The 22,555-nt window shown below is 46.8% G+C and overlaps 1 protein-coding gene across 1 annotated transcript in view; it reads left to right on the top strand.

Annotated features, from left to right (window-relative positions):
- Positions 1 to 22,155, top strand: part of LOC110490825 (D(3) dopamine receptor-like) — a 35,203-nt gene extending 13,048 nt beyond the window's left edge. Inside the window, exons 5-7 of the mRNA XM_036943840.1 lie at positions 1,304 to 1,369; positions 6,929 to 7,298; positions 19,526 to 22,155. Of these exons, the coding sequence (XP_036799735.1) occupies positions 1,304 to 1,369; positions 6,929 to 7,298; positions 19,526 to 19,722 (633 nt within the window). The 3' untranslated portion in view covers positions 19,723 to 22,155. The remainder of the gene's footprint in view (positions 1 to 1,303; positions 1,370 to 6,928; positions 7,299 to 19,525) is intronic.
- Positions 22,156 to 22,555: the final 400 nt, after the last annotated feature.

The following is a 22,555-nucleotide window of genomic DNA, read 5'->3' on the forward strand; positions in this document are numbered from 1 at the left end:
GTATATATGGATTTCACATGACTGAGCAGGGGTGCAGCCATTGGTGGGCCTTGGAGGGCATAGGCCCACCCACTTGGGAGCCAGGCCCACCCACTGAGTGAGTTTTCTCCCACAAAAGGGCTTGAGAAAACGCATGTGGTGTTCCTGGGCTGGCATGGTAACACATGGTCTGAGGTTATGAGGCCGGTTGGACGTACTGCCAAATTCTCTAAAATGACGTTGGAGCCAGCTTATGGTAGAGAAATTAACATTCAATTATCTGGCAACAGCTCTGGTGGACATTCTTGCATTCCTGCATTCCCTCAAAACTTGAGACATCTGTGGCATTGTGTTGTGTGACAAACCTGCTAATTTTAAAGTGGCCTTTTATTGTCCCCAGCACAAGGTGCACCTGCATTACTCTGTGCTCATGAAACATGGGACCAACACTTTATGTTGCGTTTATATTTTTGTTCAATGTACTTAGAAATCACATTGTCAAACAAATGGTAATTACATGATAATTCTAAACAAATGACTATTTTGTTATTTGGGATTCAGTAAAATAGGCCATTAAATTATTTTTAGTTCCAAAAAGTGCCAATTGTTACCAGATAATTGTCTTAGTTACCAAGCAACACCATCTGGAGGGAAGTCAAATAAATAGGATTGTATTAGTGACATGCGGGTTATGAAATCAAATCCTTCATTTGACTGGCGGATTGTGGAATCATTTCCAGTCTTTAAGCCCAGGTTTGGATCATATTCATTATGGGATGGTTGTGTAGTCAGGAGAAATCTGGGATGAGGGAACTAACGGAGTAGAGTGCTGTTTGGGAATGTTAGAACGGGGGTTAGTTCCAGCTAACTGGAGCAACATTTGATATGGAGACAAGAGCCCCTGTTTATTTTTGCATTAAAGAATGTCATTTTTTTCTCACCTTCTCAGTCAAGCAGAGTTTACCTCAAGATCATCAGCAACACAGCAGGCAAAGATATTGAGAATCCGGTTTAAGTTGTTGGAGGGCCCTGTGACACAGGCGGTTTAGTTAACAGCTACTAGATGGATGGGTGGATGGATGGATGGGTGGGTGGGTGGGTGGGTGGGTGGGGGGATGGGAGGGTGCTGACTGCTGGAAGAAAGTTGTTTACCTTTTGAAGGGTGAGTCAGGTGTGATATTTCCTCTCTGCCACCCCTCTCTCCCTCCTCTCCCCATCTCTCTCTCCCTCTGTCTTGCCTCATGTGTGTTTACCTGTTGAAGGATGAGTCAGTCATCATTTGTATCTCTCAATCCCTGTCTCTCCATTCATCTCTCTCTCCCAGGAAAAGTGTCTGCAGGAGGAGTCCCCCAAGGAGAACAGAGACCTGTCCCCCATTAGGATCAAAGTGGTAAGAGCTGTGTGTGTGTGTGTGTGTGTGTGTGCCTTTGTAAATTCCTGTGTTTACGGTGTGTTGGAAGGTATGAGGAAGAGTACTGAAGATGAATAGAAACAGATACATAGATAGATAAACCTGAGTTTTTGGATGACTTGAGTGTGTGTGTGTGTGTGTGTGTGTGTGTGCCTTTGTAAATTCCTGTGTTTACGGTGTGTTGGAAAGTATGAGGAAGAGTACTGAAGATGAATAGAAACAGATAGATAAACCTGAGTTTTTGGATGACTTGAGTGTGTGTGTGTGAGTGTGTGTGCCTGCGTGTGCCCATGTCATTAGTCTGTGCTAGCCCCCGGGCTGTGAGGGAGCTGAAAGTCTTCATTCTGATACCGGGCTCCTCTCCTCGCCTCACTGCCACTAAACTCGCAGGCTCTGGATGTTTATTTGTCACACCAATCCACAGGGCTGCGAGACATCAAAGATGGAGCAAATGACAAGCTTTAATTCCCCCCTGTAAACAGGGCTGCGAGGCTCGGCTGTTATACGCAAGTTTAGACTGACTGGCGGAAGCACGAGGAACAGGAAGGAAGAAGCAGTGAACCAGGAAGGGGCTGGGTCCCTGACAGGGTGGCGCGGAGATCAGGACAGAGACATGTGGAATCATGAATAAATGTCAGAGAGTCGGGTCAGCTGGTGTCCCAGGTCTGAATCAATCTCTTATTATAGGGGAAATATGAAAGCGAACAGCTGCATCTAAATTTCAGGCAAGGGGTTGTCTTTGGACCTGGGCCGGTTTCCCAAAAGCATCTAAAGGTTAAATTAATCTTATATCTTAATCCTATAAAATGAACTTAACCTTAAGATGCTTTTGGAAAACCGGGCCCTGATCAACAGTATGGTTGTCTATGGACCAGATCATGGCAAAGATGGCGCCGGAGAGGATGACTGACGTTTTATCGGCTCTTAACCAACCATGCTATTTTGTTACTTTTTTCACATTGTTTGTAACTTATTTTGTATGTTTCTGCTACTGTGTCTTATGGAAAGAGCTTCTGTACATCAGAACAGCGATTACTCACCAATAATTTTTTCTTTAATGAGTCGGGAAGGATATACTTCAAAAACCTGAACAGGCCCTCATCCCTGTCATTTGCTGGAGAAATAAACTGAGATTTCGCAGAAAGAGATCGGGTGCCTTGTGAGGATCAGGCGACGAGTGGCTAATCTGCGTTTGCCATCCGTACTGTTAGCCAACGTTCAATCGCTGGAAAATTAATCGGACGAACTGAAAGAACGTATATTCTACCAACGGGACATTAAAAACTGTAAAATCTTATGTTTCACAGAGTTGTGGCTGAACGACAACATTAATAACATAGAGATGGTGGGTTATACACTATCGGCAGGATAGAACAGCAGCCTCTGGTAAGACACGGGGCAGTGGCCTATGTATATTTGTAAACAACAGGTAGAGTATCTCATGATTGGCTGTATTTTTCGTAGCTGTCTTACATACCACCACAGACCGATGGTGGCACTAAAACCACACTCAATGAGCTGTATACCTCCATAAAGAAACAGGAAAATGCTCATCCAGAGGCGGCGCTCCTAGTGGCCAGGGACTTTAATGCAGGGAAACTTAAATCAGTTTTACCTCATTTCTACCAGCATGTTAAATGTGCAACCAGAGGGAAAAAAAACTCTAGACCACCTTTACTCCACACACAGAGACAGGTACAAAGCTCTCCCTCACCATCCATTTGGCAAATCTGACCATAATTCTATCCTTCGGATTCCTGCTTACAAGCAAAAATGAAAGCAGGAAGCACCAGTCACTCGGTCTATAAAAAAGTGGTCAGATGAAGCAGATACTAAACTGCAGGACTATTTTGCACAGACGGGAATATGTTCCGGACTTCTTCTGATGGCATTGAGGAGTACACCACCTCAGTCACTGGCTTCATCAATAAGTGCATCGATGACGTCGTCCCCACAGTGACTGTACGTACATACCCCAACCAGATGCTGTGGATTACAGGCAACATTCGCACTGAGCTAAAGAGTAGAGCTGTCGCTTTCAATGAGCAGGACTCTAACCCGGAAGCTTATAAGAAATCCCACTATGCCCTCCGACAAACCATCAAACAGGCAAAGCTTAAATACAGGACTAAGATTGAATCGTACTACACCGGCTCAGACACTCGTCGGATGTGGCAGGGCTTGCAAACTATTACAGACTACAAAGGGAAACACAGCCGGGAGCTGCCCAGTGACACAAGCCTACCAGATGAGCAAAATAACTTCTATGCTCGCTTCGAGGCAAGTAACACTGAAACATGCATGAAAGCATCAGCTGTTCCGGACGACTGTGTGATCACGCTCTCCACAGCCAGTAAGACCTTTAAACAGGTCAACATTCACAAGGCCGCTGGGCCAGACAGATTACCAGGATGTGTACACTGAGCATGCGCTGATCAACTGGCAAGTGTCGTCACAGACATTTTCAACCTCTCTCTGTCTGAGTCTTTAATACTAACATTTTTCAAGCAGACCACCATAGTCCCTGTGCCCAATAACTATCGACCCATAGCACTTATGTCTGTAGCCATGAAGTGCTTTGAAAGGCTGGTCATGGCTCACATCAACACCATTATCCCAGAAACCCTAGACCCACTCCAATTTGCATACCGCCCCCAACAGATCCACAGATGATGCAATCTCTATTGCACTCCACACTGTCCTTTCCCACCTGGACAAAAGGAACACCTATGTGAGAATGCTATTCATTGACTACAGCTCAGCGTTCACCACCGTAGTGCCCTCAAAGCTCATCACTAAGATAAGCACCCTGGGACTAAACACCTCCCTCTGCAACTGGATCCTGGACTTCCTGACGGGCCGTCCCCAGGATGTAAGGGTAGGTAACAACACAACCGCTACACTGATCCTCAACACATGGGCCCCTCAGGGGTGCATGCTCAGTCCCCTCCTGTACTCCCTGTTCACTCATGACTGCACGGCCAGGCTCGACTCCAACACCATCATTAAGTTTGCCGATGACACAACAGTGGGTCACCGACAACGATGAGACAGCCTATAGGGAGGAGGTCAGAGACCTGACCGTGTGGTGCAAGGACAACAACCTCTCCCTAAATGTGATCAAGACAAAGGAGTTGATTGTGGACTACAGGAAAAGGAGGATGAGCACACACCCATTTTCATTGACGGGGCTGTAGTGGAGCAGGTTGAGCGCTTCAAGTTCCTTGGCGTCCACATCACCAACAAACTAACATGGTCCAAGAACACTAAGACAGCCGTGAAGAGGGAACAACAAAACCTATTCCCCCTCAGGAGACCGAAAAGATTTGGCATGGGTCCTCAGATCCTCAAAATGTTTTACAGCTGCAGCATCGAAAGCATCCTAAGGGTTGCATCACTGCCTGGTATGGCAATTGCTCAGCCTCCGACCGCAAGGCACTACAAAGGGTAGTGCGTACGCCAAGCTTCCTGCCATCCAGGACCTCTATACCAGGCGGTGTCACCAAGCTTCCTGCCATCCAGGACCTCTATACCAGGTGGTGTCAGAGGAAGGCCCCCAAAATTGTCAAAGACTCCAGCTACCCTAGTCATAGACTGTTCTCTCTGCTACCACATGGCAAGCGGTACCGGAGGGCCAAGTCTAGGTCTAAGAGGCTTCTAAACAGCTTCTACCCCCAAGCCATAGGACTCCTGAACATCTAATCAAATGGCTACCCAGGCTATTTGCATTGCCCCCCCCCCCCCCCCCCAACCCGCCCTTCTATGCTGCATAGTCATTTTAATAACTCTATCTACATGTACATATTACCTCGACACCGGTGCCCCAGCACATTGACTCTGTAGCGGTACCCCCTGTATATAGCCCCACTATTGTTATTTTACTGCTGCTCTTTAATTATTTGTTATTCTTAGCTCTTACTTTTTTTGGGGTATTTTCTTAAAACTGCATTGTTGGTTAAGGGCTTGTAAGTAAGCATTTCTCTGTAAAGTCTACACCTGTTGTATTTGGCGCATGTGACAAATCAAATTTGATTTGATTTAATCAACGGTAAGGTTGTCTAGGGACCAGATCAACAGTATTCTTGCCTATGACTCTCTTCTCTGTATATATCAATGATGTCGCTCTTTCTGCTGGTGAGTCTCTGATCCACCTCTACGCAGACGACACCATTCTGTATACTTCTGGCCCTTCTTTGGACACTGTGTTAACAACCCTCCAGACAAGCTTCAATGCCATACAACTCTCCTTCCGTGGTCTCCAACTGCTCTTAAATACAAGTAAAACTAAATGCATGCTCTTCAACCGATCGCTGCCTGCACCTGCCCGCCCGTCCAGCATCCCTACTCTGGACGGTTCTTACTTAGAATATGTGGACAACTACAAATACCTAGGTGTCTGGTTAGACTGTAAACTCTCCTTCCAGACTCACATAAAACATCTCCAATCCAAAGTTAAATCTAGAAGTGGCTTCCTATTTCACAACAAAGCATCCTTCACTCATGTTGCCAAACATACCCTCATAAAACTGACCATCTTACCGATCCTCGACTTTGGCGATGTCATTTACAAAATAGCCTCCAACACCCTACTCAACAAATTGGTTGCAGTCTATCACAGTGCCGTCCGTTTTGTCACCAAAGCCCCATATACTACCCACCACTGCAACCTGTACGCTCTCATTGGCTGGCCCTCGCTTCATACTCGTCGCCAAACCCACTGGCTCCAGGTCATCTACAAGACCCTGCTAGGTAAAGTCCCGCCTTATCTCTGCTCGCTGGTCACCATAGCTGCACTCACCCGTAGCTCGCGTTCCAGCAGGTATATCTCACTTGTCACCTCCAAAGCCAATTCCTCCTTTGGCCGCCTCTCCTTCCAGTTCTCTGCTGCCAATGACTAGGACAAACTACAAAAATCTCTGGAACTGGAAACACTTATCTCCCTCACTACCTTTAAGCACCAGCTGCCAGAGCAGCTCACAAATCACTGCACCTGTACATAGCTCATCTATAAATAGCCCAAACAACTACCTCTTCCCCTATTGTATTTATTTGTTTATGTTGCTCCTTTGCACCCCAGTATTTCTACTTTGCACACTCATCTACTGTCAAATCTACCATTCCAGTGTTTTATTTTATTTTATTTTTTGAATATTTTATTTTTGCATTTTCCAATTAAGAACATTCAAAACAAAAGTGAAAAGATATTAGACAACGATAGGACAAAGTGACAGTAACAGACTTTACCTCCCTTATCTCACCTCATTTGCTCACATTGTATATAGACTTATTTTTCTACTGTATTATTGACTGTATGTTTTGTTTATTCCATGTGTAACTCTGTGTTGTTATATGTGTCGAACTGCTTTGCTTTATCTTGGCCAGGTCGCAGTTGTAAATGAGAACTTGTTCTCAACTTGCCTACCTGGTTAAATAAAGGTGAAATAAAAAAAAATAAAAAAAATGTCTTGCCTATGGACCAGATCAACAGTAAGGGCATTGCTCAGCACCTTCCAATGTGACTGACTGTGTTCCTTTCAGGAGAGTATAGAGCCGGCAGAGCCCCCTAAAGCTCACCTTCTGTCTGGGTGTCTGCGGCGTAAGCGTCCCCGGACGGCCCCTGTGGACAACACACTGTTGCCCCCGGTGGACATCCAGAACTACTGCAGCATCAGCCACGCCTCCTGCGGCCGCACTGAGCACGACCGCGCCGAGGAAGAGGTGGCCAAAGCAAAAGAGCGTATTCCTGTGCGGAGGAGCTGCGAGGTCAAGGAGCTGTCCAATGGACGCATTCACACTGCACTCCGTCCCGCCCCCCACTCCCAATCCCTGACCAGCCAACAACAACATCGAGTCAGGAGCATGCAGAACAGGGAGAAGAAGGCTACGCAGATGCTGGCCATTGTGCTTGGTGAGTAGCTCTACTTTTTGTATTAGGCCTATCACCATCTGTATAATGTACTTAGCTCTATTAACTCTACCATGTGATTTGACTGAGAACACGTTGATCATGAGAATGGACCAGTAATTCGTAGAACATAGAAAAAAATAGTTAAGCTATTGCTAAAGTACATTACATGTGAGGCTGCTGAGGGGAGAACGGCTCATAATAATGGCCGGAACAGAGAAAATGGAATGGCATGGAAACCATGTGTTTGATACCATCCCAGGGCAGTAATTACCCAGAGCCCATCCTCCCTATTTAAGGTGCCACCAACCTCTTGGGATGTGCATTGATGGAATGCACTTTAGGGATCTAGTGAGTGACTATGTCTTTTTTTTAATAAAAAGGTCAAATGTTAGTGCACTGTTAAAATGAAGTGCTCTATAACAAAACAACTAGTGGCAATTGAGCTGCCACCACCTTACAAACAAAACCTTGACTTGGCTGGAGTATTGAAACACGTGGTTCTGAGGGTATTGGGACAGTTTTGAAACGTTCATCCTGAGGTGTTCTGAAACATGGTGTGTTGTAACACCACTTAATCAAGAGTTGCGCAACACCTTGCCAGGGACTGGGAACACAAAGGCAGAAAAGGTTGAAAACGCTGGCATTTCGAGTCCTATCTAGTGCAGAATTAGACCCCTTCTTCTGGTGTTTCGAGTCCTGTCTCGTGCAGAATTAGACCCCTTCTTCGGGTGTTTCCAAATACTGTGAATGGGAGTCCCTGTGCTCAAATATGGCGTGCTGATAAAAGCTTCATCAGTAATTCTAAAAGGTCAAGTGGACAGTATTGTGCTCAAACAAAGGACACAAGAAAATACAGTTTTGTTAATAAGTTTGTCCAGGATAATGATGAGTACAAAATGTGTTTTTCAAGACGAGATTGAAGCTTCAAATGCTTTCTTATTTGCAAATGATCAAATGACAACAAAACATTAACAGGTCTTTAAGATTTTTACATTGATCTGTAAGGTATTTATCATCTTCCAAAATCAACAGACATGTGGCATTATATTTAAAGTTCATGGAATATATAAATACAGGCAATGACTGCTAATGTTAGCAGTAGCAGTCATACAAAACTTCAGCCCCGTCTCAATGCAATCCACCAGTCACCCATTATGCTAATGTCCTGACCTGCGTCTTTATTTTAAGGTGTTGGTACATGGAAGGTTGTACACATGAATTGAATCACAGTACAGTTGAGTTAGAGGATATGATTGACAGTTGACAGTTGAGTTGGCATTAGTCTGTGATCCTGGCTGTGGTTAGGATTGGCCAGCCGGTGTTTTTCTGCAGGGAAACAGAGATGGCTAATAATAATGACAAGCAATAATGAATGTACATGAATGCATCATTAGGATATCAAATGCTATAATATTAATACATTGCAATACAAATACAATTATTAAATATAAATAACAATATGTAAAAAATAATATGTGATCAAGCTATGCAAATATAGAGTCAAGATACCAATATGAATGTCAAGTGGAATGCGGTAGGCCAAAGCTAGAGCAGGCTAAAATGGCAGTGGCTAATTAGTTTAGCATATAGCATGTGGGGTATACATCAAAACAGTAGATACAACTCACTTAAGCTAGTATTAACTAAAAAGCAGGCCTTCGTTTGCATAAAAAATAAAGTGCACGAAGGTGCAAATACATTACGTGTCAGTTAACTACAGCACAAGTAGCGCCAAGAGCTGTCAGAGCAGCTCACAGATCACTGCACCTGTACATAGCCCATCTGTAAACAGCCCATATATCTACCTCATCCCCATACTGTATTTATTTATCTTGCTCCTTTGCATCCCAGTATCTCAACTTGCACATTCATATTCTGCACATCCTACCATTCCAGTGTTTAATTGCTATATTGTAATTACTTTGCCACCACGGCCTATTTATTGCCTTATCTCTCTTATCCTACCTCATTTGCACATGCTGTATATAGATTTTCCTACTGTATTATTGATTGTATGTTTGTTTATTCCATGTGTAACTCTGTGTTGTTGTATGTGCCAAACTGCTTTGCTTTATCTTGGCCAGGTCGCAGTTGTAAATGAGAACTTGTTCTCAACTGGCCTACCTGGTTAAATCAAGGTGATCTGGCCTACCTGGTTAAATAAAGGTGATCTGGCCTACCTGGTTAAATAAAGGTGATCTGGCCTACCTGGTTAAATAAAGGTGATCTGGCCTACCTGGTTAAATAAAGGTGATCTGGCCTACCTGGTTAAATAAAGGTGATCTGGCCTACCTGGTTAAATCAAGGTGATCTGGCCTACCTGGTTAAATAAAGGTGATCTGGCCTACCTGGTTAAATCAAGGTGATCTGGCCTACCTGGTTAAATAAAGGTGATCTGGCCTACCTGGTTAAATAAAGGTGATCTGGCCTACCTGGTTAAATAAAGGTGATCTGGCCTACCTGGTTAAATAAAGGTGATCTGGCCTACCTGGTTAAATAAAGGTGATCTGGCCTACCTGGTTAAATAAAGGTGATCTGGCCTACCTGGTTAAATAAAGGTGATCTGGCCTACCTGGTTAAATAAAGGTGATCTGGCCTACCTGGTTAAATAAAGGTGATCTGGCCTACCTGGTTAAATAAAGGTGATCTGGCCTACCTGGTTAAATAAAGGTGATCTGGCCTACCTGGTTAAATAAAGGTGATCTGGCCTACCTGGTTAAATAAAGGTGATCTGGCCTACCTGGTTAAATAAAGGTGATCTGGCCTACCTGGTTAAATAAAGGTGATCTGGCCTACCTGGTTAAATAAAGGTGATCTGGCCTACCTGGTTAAATAAAGGTGATCTGGCCTACCTGGTTAAATAAAGGTGATCTGGCCTACCTGGTTAAATAAAGGTGATCTGGCCTACCTGGTTAAATAAAGGTGATCTGGCCTACCTGGTTAAATAAAGGTGATCTGGCCTACCTGGTTAAATAAAGGTGATCTGGCCTACCTGGTTAAATAAAGGTGATCTGGCCTACCTGGTTAAATAAAGGTGATCTGGCCTACCTGGTTAAATAAAGGTGATCTGGCCTACCTGGTTAAATAAAGGTGATCTGGCCTACCTGGTTAAATAAAGGTGATCTGGCCTACCTGGTTAAATAAAGGTGATCTGGCCTACCTGGTTAAATAAAGGTGATCTGGCCTACCTGGTTAAATAAAGGTGATCTGGCCTACCTGGTTAAATAAAGGTGATCTGGCCTACCTGGTTAAATAAAGGTGATCTGGCCTACCTGGTTAAATAAAGGTGATCTGGCCTACCTGGTTAAATAAAGGTGATCTGGCCTACCTGGTTAAATAAAGGTGATCTGGCCTACCTGGTTAAATAAAAGTGATCTGGCCTACCTGGTTAAATAAAGGTGATCTGGCCTACCTGGTTAAATAAAGGTGATCTGGCCTACCTGGTTAAATAAAGGTGATCTGGCCTACCTGGTTAAATAAAGGTGATCTGGCCTACCTGGTTAAATAAAGGTGATCTGGCCTACCTGGTTAAATAAAGGTGATCTGGCCTACCTGGTTAAATAAAGGTGATCTGGCCTACCTGGTTAAATAAAGGTGATCTGGCCTACCTGGTTAAATAAAGGTGATCTGGCCTACCTGGTTAAATAAAGGTGATCTGGCCTACCTGGTTAAATAAAGGTGATCTGGCCTACCTGGTTAAATAAAGGTGATCTGGCCTACCTGGTTAAATAAAGGTGATCTGGCCTACCTGGTTAAATAAAGGTGATCTGGCCTACCAGGTTAAATAAAGGTGATCTGGCCTACCTGGTTAAATAAAGGTGATCTGGCCTACCTGGTTAAATAAAGGTGATCTGGCCTACCTGGTTAAATAAAGGTGATCTGGCCTACCTGGTTAAATAAAGGTGATCTGGCCTACCAGGTTAAATAAAGGTGATCTGGCCTACCTGGTTAAATAAAGGTGATCTGGCCTACCTGGTTAAATAAAGGTGATCTGGCCTACCTGGTTAAATAAAGGTGATCTGGCCTACCTGGTTAAATAAAGGTGATCTGGCCTACCTGGTTAAATCAAGGTGATCTGGCCTACCTGGTTAAATAAAGGTGATCTGGCCTACCTGGTTAAATAAAGGTGATCTGGCCTACCTGGTTAAATCAAGGTGATCTGGCCTACCTGGTTAAATCAAGGTGATCTGGCCTACCTGGTTAAATAAAGGTGATCTGGCCTACCTGGTTAAATAAAGGTGATCTGGCCTACCTGGTTAAATCAAGGTGATCTGGCCTACCTGGTTAAATAAAGGTGATCTGGCCTACCTGGTTAAATAAAGGTGATCTGGCCTACCTGGTTAAATAAAGGTGATCTGGCCTACCTGGTTAAATAAAGGTGATCTGGCCTACCTGGTTAAATAAAGGTGATCTGGCCTACCTGGTTAAATAAAGGTGATCTGGCCTACCTGGTTAAATAAAGGTGATCTGGCCTACCTGGTTAAATAAAGGTGATCTGGCCTACCTGGTTAAATAAAGGTGATCTGGCCTACCTGGTTAAATAAAGGTGATCTGGCCTACCTGGTTAAATAAAGGTGATCTGGCCTACCTGGTTAAATAAAGGTGATCTGGCCTACCTGGTTAAATAAAGGTGACATTTAAAAGAAAAGAAAAAGAAACAGATCAATGAATCCAAGTAGCTGTTTTACTTGGACTATTAGCATGTGTGGCCGAAATGTTACACAAAACAAATGTTTTTATTAACTGAATTCCTTTTCTGTTTCGTTCTTCAATGTGATAACATTTTGTTCTCACGTTTTCATTGGTTGTTTCAGCTGAGCATTTGGTGTGCTCTCACCTGTCTGAGTTGGTGAAGGACCTACATACAGGGGAGGTGCCTGCAAACTTGTTTTTATACTTGACCATGCTAGAGGGCAAACCTGCCGGGAATGCCCTCCATCTTCCTCCATGCCTCAGGCTGGGGGGAATTCTGAACACTACAGGAGCACAATGTCTGAAGTTCACATTTTGCCTTAAATCTATACATTTGTCTTCTGATATGAAGGTCTGAAAAATTTCACAAATGAAAATTCTCCCTAGGCCCTTTTCAAACTTGAGATAAGTTGATTTAACGTGGAATGAATAAATAGATGAAAATGGACTTTAGTAAAACATTTATTCAGTCCATGTTAAGTCTACTTCTGTCAAGTCTGAATGAGGCCCCATGTGCTCAGTGTAACGAGTGTGGTTCAGCACAACAGTTTAGTTGTGCTGAACCTAGAAGACAGGCTGAGTGGACTAAGGCGGGGTTTTGACAAGCAGGGTAACCAGGTTCACATCCACCTTCTCACAAGAATACCAGTGATGAGGACCCACTTTATCAATGTTACCTCTACTATGACTTACATAGCCTGAAACATGTTGATTGTAACATGATTTATAATCTCACAGTTGCCTGGAAACTGTAGCCTATAATTAGTGCCAAAGTCTACCTTAGGAAAAGTATACATCCCCAGTGTCTTCTTTAGAATCTTAATGGAAATATTGACAGAACATTCCATATTTACAATCAGTCTATTATTTATGCCTCTATTTAGGCCGTGAATCGAATGCAATTTATAAGCCTTGGATTGTATGAGAGACATTTATTTGAGTGTTTTGGTGCTGCCTTTTACATGCACGGAAACACCAGAGAGGGTCACAACACTCGAAAAAACACAATGATTCAGATTGAAGAGCCACTCCGGGTGTTTCAGAGTACTTCCATTCTGTTTTGAAGTACATTTATTGTATCATCACACCAGATCTCAGTTTAGGTGCATTACTTTTCATGGTTTTACGACACAACGATGGTGTTTTCAGTCCTATTTCAACAGGGATGATAGACTGTGAACACTGTTGTACAATACTGAGGTTATGGCCATGGGAGTCAGAGGACAGAATCACTTTTCTCACAGATCTATTACCACCATTATAACACCATTATACTCCACAACACAATAGAACAATGTCTGCAGTGCACTACAAAGCCAATATATTGCCTATGTGGGATATCAGTTACAATTCATTCTCTTCACTGCTGGGAGCCTAGCACTAGTTAGTCTGCAGCTTAGGTGAGTCTTTAGTCAATCAGAACAAACCATTGGAAATCTCAAATGTAAATTGGATGGGTGGATCCAAAGATAGATATCCACTCTGAGACCAAACACCTGCTACCAAACATCTCTTTTTCACACACACACATACTGTAATGATTAGCGGTGGTGTTGACGGCCATTGGTCCAGGCTGTTCACTGTGGGAGATGTTGGTGAGTCCAGGCCCTACTGAGTGACACTGAAGCTAATCAGAGGTGTCTACTTAATGAGACAGAGGAATCTCTCTCTCTCACACACACACACACACACACACACACACACACACACACACACACACACACACACACACACACACACACACACACACACACACACAGAGCAGATGTCCTCAGCCTCACACTAGCTTCTCTTGCCAAGAGAGAATTGGATTGGTCTTTGAACTGTGGGGGAGACACTGGGGGAGACAAATTCCACATCGACCCTTAGCCTTGCCCCAGCCCTCTACCCTCTAAGCGCTCCCTCCCCCCAGCTCTCTAAGAACCCCCCCAGCCCTCTACCCTCTAAGCACTCCCTCCCCCCAGCTCTCTAAGAACCCCCCCAGCCCACTACCCTAAGCACCCCCCTAGCCCACTACCCTAAGCACTCCCTTCCCCCAGCTCTCTAAGAACCCCCCCCCAGCCCACTACCCTAAGCACCCCCCCAGCCCACTACCCTAAGCACTCCCTCCCCCCAGCTCTCTAAGAACCCCCCCCAGCCCTCTACCCTCTAAGCACCCCCTCCCCCCAGCTCTCTAAGATCCCCCCCCAGCCCACTACCCTAAGCACTCCCTCCCCCAGCTCTCTAAGATCCCCCCCCCCAGCCCACTACCCTAAGCACTCCCTCCCCACAACCCTCTAAGAAATTCCCTTAACCCTCTAAGAACCCCCCCCCAGCCCACTACCCTAAGCACCCCCCCCAGCCCACTACCCTAAGCACTCCCTCCCCCCAGCTCTCTAAGAACCCCCCCAGCCCACTACCCTAAGCACTCCCTCCCCCCAGCTCTCTAAGAACCCCCCCCAGCCCTCTACCCTCTAAGCACTCCCTCCCCCCAGCTCTCTAAGAACCCCCCCAGCCCACTACCCTAAGCACTCCCTCCCCCCAGCTCTCTAAGAACCCCCCCCCAGCCCTCTACCCTCTAAGCACTCCCTCCCCCCAGCTCTCTACCCTCTAAGCACTCCCTCCCCCCAGCTCTCTAAGATCCCCCCCCAGCCCACTACCCTAAGCACTCCCTCCCCACAACTCTCTAAGAAATTCCCTTAACCCTCTAAGAACCCCCCCCCCAACCCTAAACACATGGCCCCCATGCCGGATCCGGCAGGTGACACATTTCTATTTCTATTCAGTCTGAGTAATGATGTGTTGTCAATTCAGCTCGGCCCGCTTCCATGCCTACCGCCCGCGTTGCGCTGCACTACAAGTCACAGCAAGCACTGCCAAAGTACTGCACGCCAAATGGCAGTGCATCGCCGCACACACACCCCTCCTCCCAGACCCACACACACACGAGCCAGTCAGTGCGCTGTATCATCTCATCACTAATAGCACTGACCGAATCTTCGACCGGACCGAAAGTTGAAACGTCACACACACACTCACACACAGAGTAGATGTCCTCAGCCTCACACACTCCCTAGCTTCTCTGGCCAAGAGAGAATTGGATTGGTCTTTCACTAATAGCACTGACCGAATCTTCTACCGGACCGAAAGTTGAAACGTGTTGTAAGCTAAATGTCCATGCCAAGTTTCGGTTCCACGAAACAATATGACGACCATACGGGGATAAGTTACTAATACAGGAGAATAGGGCACACAAGCGACAGCCAGTATAAATAAATATCTACTTTATGAAATTACAGCCTGCTGTGCTCGCTCACTTTGCCGAATTCAGCGTCAATTGCGCTGCTTTCGTGTCCGGTTTACAGCGCGCAGCAGAGGGAAAGTGTTCAGACACATGCCCGTCGTAACAAGGCTACTAAAATGTTGCCGCCTGCCTTCGGTTTTTAAAGCTTGACAATGAATAACCAAAAAACTAAACCTGCAACAAAACACAATACAAATGAGAAACATGTAGGCCTATTACAGCAACATTTGAGCAGTAGCCTCGGCTGGCTCCTCAACTACAACACATGTTGAGTGCCCCACGTAGTAATGCTGCACTCAACTGCACCGGTGATCCATGCAGTGGGACAAAATAAAGACAACTGGTTTCAAATGTAAAATTTACTGTACGTTTTTTTTCTTCCATTAAACTTTTTGATTAGGGTTGCAGCATATTATGCACATCTGCAAGCATAGCAGCAAAGGCTGGATAAATGATTTCTCTCTTTTAATATGATAAAATGCTATATACAGCATCCTATACATCAGTGGACATTATAAAGGGACATATTTATCCAAACAAAACAACAGCCAGTTTGGGCCAGTTGTATGCACGTTGTTTGTAAAAACAAACATAATAAGCTATGTCTGGCCCGCAAATTCGTTAGTTTTTTCAATATGTCCTGTGCGCTGATAGTTTGACAGCCCTGCTCTAAGCACCCCCCCCCCCCCCCCACACACACCCCTCTACCCTCTAAGCACTCCCTCCCCCCAACCCTCTACCCCCCCTCTACCCTCTAAGCTCTCCCTCCTCCCAACCCTTTAAGCTCTCCCTCCTCCCAACCCTCTAAGCTCTCCCTCCTCCCACCCCTCTACCCTCTAAGCTCTCCCTCTTCCCAACCCTCTAAGCTCTCCCTCCTCCCAACCCTCTACCCTCTAAGCTCTAAGCTCTCCCTCCTCCCAACCCTTTAAGCTCTCCCTCCTCCCAACCCTCTAAGCTCTCCCTCCTCCCAACCCTCTAAGCTCTCCCTCCTCCCAACCCTCTAAGCTCTCCCTCCTCCCAACCCTCTACCCTCTAAGCTCTCCCTCCTCCCAACCCTTTAAGCTCTCCCTCCTCCCAACCCTCTAAGCTCTCCCTCCTCACAACCCTTTAAGCTCTCCCTCCTCCCAACCCTCTAAGCTCTCCCTCCTCCCAACCCTCTACCCGCTAAGCTCTCCCTCCTCCCAACCCTTTAAGCTCTCCCTCCTCCCAACCCTCTAAGCTCTCCCTCCTCCCAACCCTCTAAGCTCTCCCTCCTCCCAACCCTTTAAGCTCTCCCTCCTCCCAACCCTCTAAGCTCTCCCTCCTCCCACCCCTCTACCCTCTAAGCTCTCCCTCTTCCCAACCCTCTAAGCTCTCCCTCCTCCCAACCCTCTACCCTCTAAGCTCTCCCTCCTCCCAACCCTCTAAGCTCTCCCTCCTCCCAACCCTCTCTCCCTCCTCCAAACCCTCTAAGCACTCCCTCCTCCCAACCCTCTAAGCTCTCCCTCCTCCCAACCCTCTACCCTCTAAGCTCTCCCTCCTCCCAACCCTCTAAGCTCTCCCTCCTCCCAACCCTCTAAGCTCTCCCTCCTCCCAACCCTCTAAGCTCTCCCTCCTCCCAACCCTCTAAGCTCTCCCTCCTCCCAACCCTCTAAGCTCTCCCTCCTCCCAACCCTCTAAGCTCTCCCTCCTCCCAACCCTCTACCCTCTAAGCTCTCCCTCCTCCCAACCCTCTAAGCTCTCCCTCCTCCCAACCCTCTAAGCTCTCCCTCCTCCCACCCCTCTACCCTCTAAGCTCTCCCTCCTCCCAACCCTTTAAGCTCTCCCTCCTCCCAACCCTCTACCCTCTAAGCTCTCCCTCCTCCCAACCCTCTAAGCTCTCCCTCCTCCCAACCCTCTAAGCTCTCCCTCCTCCCAACCCTCTACCCTCTAAGCTCTCCCTCCTCCCAACCCTCTAAGCTCTCCCTCCTCCCAACCCTCTACCCTCTAAGCACTCCCAACCCTCTAAGCTCTCCCTCCTCCCAACCCTCTACCCTCTAAGCTCTCCCTCCTCCCAACCCTCTAAGCTCTCCCTCCTCCCAACCCTCTAAGCTCTCCCTCCTCCCAACCCTCTAAGCTCTCCCTCCTCCCAACCCTCTACCCTCTAAGCTCTCCCTCCTCCCAACCCTCTACCCTCTAAGCTCTCCCTCCTCCCAACCCTCTACCACAGCTAGAAAAATGAGACAGATATTTCACCATATGTATAATTGTGAAGCATCCGCTTGGCGTTTCCACTCACTACCATATATGGCAGTGAGAGGAAGGCCAATGGCCGGCAGTGGGAGAAGATGGAAGGAGATGTCCGACATTCTGCAAATGTGTTCATCGATAAAACATTTTATCTCAAAACAGTTTTCTGCTCCCAAAACTAGAATATGTTATAAATGGAGTGGACTAAGTTTTGTAGACTTGTTTTGCGTTGTTTAGAAGGAGTGCCAAGGTGAATTCAGTTATTGCACATGTGCACTTCACAGAGTAGGCGTTCTCTAACAGAAATATACAGATGTGTGTTAGAACGGGCCAATAGGATCTCGCTAGCCCGTGCTTGGCTCTGCCCACCTCCTTGCTTATTTTGCCCACTATGACTCATCTGTTCCCATTGGAAAGGACAGGCTGTGGCTTATCTTGGTTTACTTAATACAAATCTTTGCCTCTACCATCTAAGAACCCAACCCTCTACAGTCTAAGAACTCCTGTGGATCTGAAACTATGAGAAGGTGTAAGCGAGCCAAGTACTACACTGCTTAAATCTATCTGACTCTTCAAAATCTACAGATATCATATCTTAATTTGATCACTCTGTTGTTGCTAAATGAGCCTCGTGATTTACATAAATTCACTGAAAACCTGCAGTTCTCTTTCTCTCTCGCTGAAGCACCAAGCAGAATAAATGTCCTGCTACTGTAGGTTCTACTACTGCGACATTCAACTGTTTTTTTTAAATCTGAAATGCAGCCATACACATCAACAACTGTCCTTTCATAAAACTTAATAACACAAGATAGATATTGGTCTCCATTATGACATACAAGTGTATCCCAAATGCAGCCTCGAGCTACAACTAAAATATAGTCTAGTGTAGCCTATCAAAACAAATTTCCCATTTTAAATGATCACTTTTATGAGAATAATCAAATCCTCCTGCCGCAGGATTATTTTACTCCTGTGTCAAAACTGGTCAAATTAAGATCCTACATCTGTACATAACACATCTATAGGGGTATTGATCTACTTGGAATTCTGCCCGGGTGTTGAAGTTGATGTGTTAAAACATATAATTATTATTGTTACTAATGTACTCCCTCTCTCTTTTACTTTTACTATTTCACTGCCTCGCTTTATCTCGCTTTCCCTCTCACACTTGATCTCATGTTCTCTCTCCCCCTCCCTCTCTCTCTCCCCCCCTCTCTCCCCCCCTCTCTCTCCCCCTCTCTCTCTCTCTCCCTCTCTCTCTCCCCTCTCTCTCTTTCCCTCTCTCTCCCCCTCTCTCTCCCACCCTCTCTCTCTCCCCCTCTCTCTCCCCCCCTCTCTCTCTCTCTCCCTCTCTCTCTCCCCCTCTCTCTCTTTCCCTCTCTCTCCCCCTCTCTCTCCCCCTCTCTCTCTCTCTCCCTCTCTCTCTCCCCCTCTCTCTCTTTCCCTCTCTCTCCCCCTCTCTCTCTCCCTCTCTCTCCCCCCTCTCTCTCTCCCTCTCTCTCTCCCTCTCTCTCTCCCTCTCCCCCCCCCCTCTCTCTCTCCCCCTCTCTCTCTCCCTCTGTCATGCTCCCTCTCTCTCTCTCCCTCTGTCACACTTGATCACTTGTTCGGTCTCTCTCTCTCCCTTTCTCTCTCTCTCCCTCCGTCATGCTCCCTCTCTCTCTCTCTATCTCTGTCACACTTGATCACTTGTTCGGTCTCTCTCTCCCCCTCTCTCTCTCTCCCTCTCTCTCTCTCTCTCCCTCTCTCTCTCTCTCCCCCCTCTCTCTCTGCCTCTCTCTCTCTCCCTCCTCTCTCTCTCCCTCTGCCATGCTCCCTCTCTCTCCCTTTCTCTCTCTCTCCCTTTCTCTCTCTCTCCCTCTGTCATGCTCCCTCTCTCTCTCTCCCTCTGTCACACTTGATCACTTGTTCTGTCTCTCTCTCTCTCCCTTTCTCTCTCTCTCCCTCTGTCATGCTCCCTCTCTCTCGCTCCCTCTGTCACACTTGATCACTTGTTCTGTCTCCCCCACTCTCTCAATCCTTCTCTCGTTCCATCTTCCAGGGGTGTTCCTGATCTGCTGGCTGCCGTTCTTTGTGACTCACATCCTGAACACCCACTGCAGGACGTGTCGTATTCCCCCGGAGCTCTACAGCGCCTTCACCTGGCTGGGCTACGTCAACAGTGCCCTCAACCCCGTCATCTACACCACCTTCAACATCGAATTCAGACGCGCCTTCATCAAGATCCTCAGCTGCTGAGAACACCATGGTCCACCATGACTGGGTCATAGCCATGCTCCTGACGTGTACCGGACTGCACTTTGGGCCCGGCATCCCTGAGTATGGATAAGATACATGAGCCATGGCCTCAGCCTGAGTACCCATTATCAGGGCAATGACTGTCCTTTATCGAGATCATTGTCAGACCAGGGTTCTGAGCTGTACTGGACCTCAGGCCAGCCACACCTGAGCATGGATACTGCACTTGAGCCATGGATACATGAGCCATGACCGTCCATCTTCAGGGTCAATGACTCGTCTTCATTGAAACCATCTCCTGCCGAGAGGATAGGTCCATAATGACCATGTCTGACCATTCTCTTCCACTGGACCTCCCAGCACACTGGTCCTCTCAGCACACGGGTCCTCTCAGCACACTGGTCCTCTCAGCACACTGGTCCTCTCAGCACACTGGTCCTCTCAGCACACTGGTCCTCTCAGCACACTGGTCCTCCCATCACACTGGTCCTCTCAGCACACTGGTCCTCTCAGCACACTGGTCCTCCCATCACACTGGTCCTCTCAGCACACTGGTCCTCTCAGCGCACTGGTCCTCTCAGCGCACTGGTCCTCCCATCACACTGGTCCTCTCAGCACACTGGTCCTCCCATCACACTGGTCCTCTCAGCACACTGGTCCTCTCAGCGCACTGGTCCTCTCAGCGCACTGGTCCTCTCAGCGCACTGGTCCTCCCATCACACTGGTCCTCTCAGCACACTGGTCCTCCCATCACACTGGTCCTCCCAGCACTGGTCCTCTCAGCACACGGGTCCTCTCAGCGCACTGGTCCTCTCAGCGCACTGGTCCTCTCAGCGCACTGGTCCTCTCAGCGCACTGGTCCTCTCAGCGCACTGGTCCTCTCAGCACACTGGTCCTCCCAGCACTGGTCCTCTCGGCACACTGTTCCTCCCAGCACACTGGACCTCTCAGCACACTGGACCTCTCAGCACACTGGACCTCTCAGCACACTGGTCCTCTCAGCACACTGGAGCACATCTGAGCAAGGGCTCTCTGGCTGCCTCCTGATGGTACCTCAGGCCCAGCACACCTGAGCTGAACTGCAAGTACTGCATCTGCCAGTTGACCAGGAAGGGACCTGCTCCACCTGTGTTATACTGTACACAGAGGGCAGGAGACATGAATGGAGGGGATGGGAGCGAAATTCAAACCATAAAAATGACTGCTACAATACTGATGATTCAGAGATGGAAAAAATACTTTTAAATTTGGACAAATGATGAAAAGGAAATTAAAATAAGTGTTCTGCGCATCAATATGGCACAGGATCTGGACACAATGTACAGCAGTCAAAAAGAACCTGAATGTCCTCTCATGGTTTGCTCTTGTCTAATGTGATCTTTGTTTCAGGAAACCAGGGATTATACTCTGTCCTGGGTTTGGTGTTTCAGACATTTGTTGGATCAAATATAACGCTAGTTTAACTGGTGACATATGAAGAAAGACCTTCACTAATACTCAGCTACACAGATCAGACCACAGTCACAATCCTCCGTTTGATGATGCCTGGAACAGTGTAATGACCAATCATCTATACTGGCTACCAGAGGCCACTTATTCCGACGTCATGTGTCAATCAACACCACAGGGTCTTGCCTCAGTGGATATGAGTCGACAACTCCTAACGCAATCACAGATACAGCATGCCTCCCAAATGGCCCCCTCTTCCCTTTATAGTGGACTACTTTTGACCAGACTTAGGGTGCCATTTCTTACACACTACTCCAGGTGATGACTCACAGCTATTACTGTAGCAAGGGTCATGACTTAACTGTCATTTGTTCAAATAGTCACTGAGGTTATCGGGCCATTATATTCAGAGCAGCAGTATTTACTGTTACTAGTGACATCGTCCACCCCTCTTCCAACAGTCACCCACCACTGCATGCGTGTCAACGTTATCAGGCTGTTTTATATTTCAGTCGCTTAAAGGCTCCGTCCGTCTGAATCACTAGGAAGACCTTATATATCTGTGGATGTGGAGATGTTTGGATCGCTGTTGGAGTCGTTTAAATCGATGTCAACACTTATGGATCACAGAGGAAGCATTTTCAAAATGCTTTTTTGGTGCCACTGTAAAAGAAATTGATAAGGCTTCAGAGCAGAGGTGTCAAACTCATTTATCCCTGGGGGATTCAGTCTTCAACGAGGTCCGGAGGGCTTCGTCTGGTTATTTGGTTATATTTCCTTGCCCTCAAAATCTGCAAAACATGGTCCTCTATCCATCGTTTATTTCTGATGCTCCCTAACTGTCTAGCTTTCATTTCAGTGATTAATAGCGACCTGGGCTTTGTGGTGCCAGCGAATCGGACACGGGTGTGAATGGCGAAGTGGGCGGGGCTGTAACGGATAGGAAAAGTTTCTCTGTGTTGTGGTAAATAAAAGCTAAATGAAGCATTTCTCATGGGCTGCTTGTCATCTGTACACACACACACACACACACACACACACACACACACACACACACACACACACACGCAGACAGAGAAAGAGAGATGTTTGGATCACTGAAAAGATTTGGCAGGGGCCCTCAAATCCTCAAAAGGTTCTACAGCTGCATCATTGAGAGCATCCTGACTGGCTGCATCACCGCTTGCTATGGAAACTGCTTGGCATCTGACCACTACAGAGCGTAGTGTGTACGGCCCAGTACATCACTTGGGCCGAGCTCCCTGCCATCCAGAACTTCTATACCAGGCAGTGTCAGAGGAAGGCCCTAAAAATGGTCAACGACTCAGTCAGACTGTTCTCTCTGCTACCGCATGGCAAGCGGTACCGATGCACCTAGTCTGAA

Source organism: Oncorhynchus mykiss, chromosome 15 (assembly GCF_013265735.2).
Source record: "Oncorhynchus mykiss isolate Arlee chromosome 15, USDA_OmykA_1.1, whole genome shotgun sequence".
Lineage (NCBI taxonomy): Eukaryota > Metazoa > Chordata > Actinopteri > Salmoniformes > Salmonidae > Oncorhynchus > Oncorhynchus mykiss.